The 2,237-nt window shown below is 33.2% G+C and overlaps 1 protein-coding gene across 1 annotated transcript; it reads right to left on the reverse strand.

Moving 5' to 3' along the window:
- Window positions 1-612: 612 nt before the first annotated feature.
- On the reverse strand, window positions 613-1,865 carry LOC107812691 (transcription factor MYB30). Its single transcript, XM_016637844.2, has 3 exons — window positions 1,659-1,865; window positions 1,419-1,548; window positions 613-1,125 (listed from the first exon to the last, which is right to left on the reverse strand). The coding sequence occupies exons 1-3, from the start codon at window positions 1,789-1,791 to the stop codon at window positions 660-662; spliced, it is 729 nt and encodes a 242-aa protein (XP_016493330.2). The 5' UTR covers window positions 1,792-1,865; the 3' UTR covers window positions 613-659.
- Between the last annotated feature and the right edge of the window lie 372 nt (window positions 1,866-2,237).

A 2,237-nucleotide genomic window follows, 5' to 3' on the forward strand; every position in this document is an offset into this window, starting at 1 on the left:
TACGTCACACGAAATCAATTATTCTATGATTATTTATGCAAAAGATATGAGTGAGAGTAATGTAAAAATATCGTATTATCTGTGCAATTTGATATGTTATAGCAACATATTATTTTTCTAATTTTATAGGTTATCAATTAGTGATTATTAAAAAAAATTTATTTGTATTATTTTAAACTGACATGATTATATTAATAATTTTTATATTGTTACTGCATACAATTTATGCGAAATAATCACTAGCTACAGAAACTCTTTCTGAGTTTATGAAACCTTTAATTATACTTTTCTCTACGAATTTCATAAAACTGATTGTCAATCTATTTAGTTTCTCGAATTATGTGTGTGTTCTTATATGCAAGTAATTTTCATAATTAGCATAGATTCATGTAAGAAGTAACGTATATGGTGTTATAGCATTTTGATTAATCACATTTGTGCAATTATCTGTAACACTCAAGCAAAATCAGAACATGTATATTTTCTGACAGTACAGATCATAACTTTGTTTATATAGATTCTTCATAAAATATTAGTTTATGATAAAATTAAATTACATTTTGCGATAACATTCAAGCCGTAGCAAATGATTTAAGTCAGAGAACGATGATATATATGAGTAAAGAGACAAAACGCTATACTTCTTTGGGTATTAGTTGTTAACAATTGTAATCATCTAAGTCAAACGAGGAAAGAAATTCATGACCTATAAAAGGCGAAGGCGGACAGACAAGTTCCCAATCAATTGAAGGAACTACGTAATCAGTACTTCTACTGCTGAAACTAGTATCCACTAGAAATGGTTCTGTCCAAAAGCTTCCACTATTTTCCATTAATATTCCTTCTTCTTGAATAACTTGATAATCAGTGGTGTAACATGAGAGTTGTTCACTTGATGATTGCTTAGGTGACATTTGGGAACTTAATTCCAGATTAGTAGGACTTATTGCATTCTGATTTTCCACACTCTTTCTTCTTGTACCGCTGGCCTCATTCATACTCTTACTTTCACTATCACTTGAATTTGGCGCATAATAATTAGCGCGCTTCTTAAGAGAGGTGTGCCAATGATTTTTTATCTCATTGTCTGATCTTCCAGGCAAGTGTGCAGCAATTGTCGACCACCTGCATGCAAGGAACTACAGTCACACCTCTCTATAACAAGCATCCTTTATAACAACACCTCAGTATATATAACAGCCAAGTTTTCTCTGGAACAATTTTTTATGTTATGTTATACGGAGTAATAATATTTTACTATAGCAGTCAAAAAATATCGGAACAGACGAGACTGTTATAGAGATGTTTGACTGTCTATATGATTAATTTGTTCAATTCCGCAGGTAGCTCACTCGGCTGGCATTGGCATGCATGTGTTAATTAGCTAGTAAAAATGGACGTATAGAATTAAGAAGTACCTATTTCCAAGTTGAGCATGCAGCTTCAAGATGATGTCGTCTTCTTCTTTGGTGTAATTCCCTCTTTTAATATTAGGCCTTAAGTAATTCATCCATCGAAGTCTGCAGCTCTTTCCACACCTTGCTAAACCTTTACGTACAAGAAACAGTAATCAGGTAATGTGAAAGAAAATATATTCTCAAATTAAACATTAAAATATTCTCAAATTAAACATTAAAATATATATATATAATTCTCACCAGCATACTTAGGAAGTTGGCGCCAATTCCAGCAGCCATATTTAGTAACATATGCTGCTAACTTCCTGTCTTCTTCAGGAGTCCAAGTACCCTTCTTCTTTCCATTTTCGTCGTAGCTAGGTGTTCTCACCATCCCTCACTCTCTTCTCTCCAATAATAACACACACACACAGAGTTATAACTAAGTGGAGAAACTGTACGTACCTCTTTCCTAGACACCTGAGTCTATTTATAGAAAGCGAGGAGAACGTGTAACACGTTGCAAATGGGGCCTTCTGTACGAATGAGGCTTTTCCAAATGGAAAATCCTTTATCCTTCGTCAACGCCTTTTTCTTTTTTTTGGGTTTTTTTCAGTCTATTACCTTTCGACTCGACATTTCTTGACAAATAGACCAATCATTAAACTTGTGGTGCGAGTGAAATTACACGGAAAACTATACCACATGACCAAAGGGAGAAGAAAAAAATGGAAAAAGAAAGAAATCAATTGACTACTGACCAAGCTATAGAATATTTACCAAGACGAGTGAGGGGAAAATTGTCATTAAGTATAAATAAGAAGCTTAATTTGAATTGTA

Source organism: Nicotiana tabacum, chromosome 10, assembly GCF_000715075.1.
Source record: "Nicotiana tabacum cultivar K326 chromosome 10, ASM71507v2, whole genome shotgun sequence".
NCBI lineage: Eukaryota > Viridiplantae > Streptophyta > Magnoliopsida > Solanales > Solanaceae > Nicotiana > Nicotiana tabacum.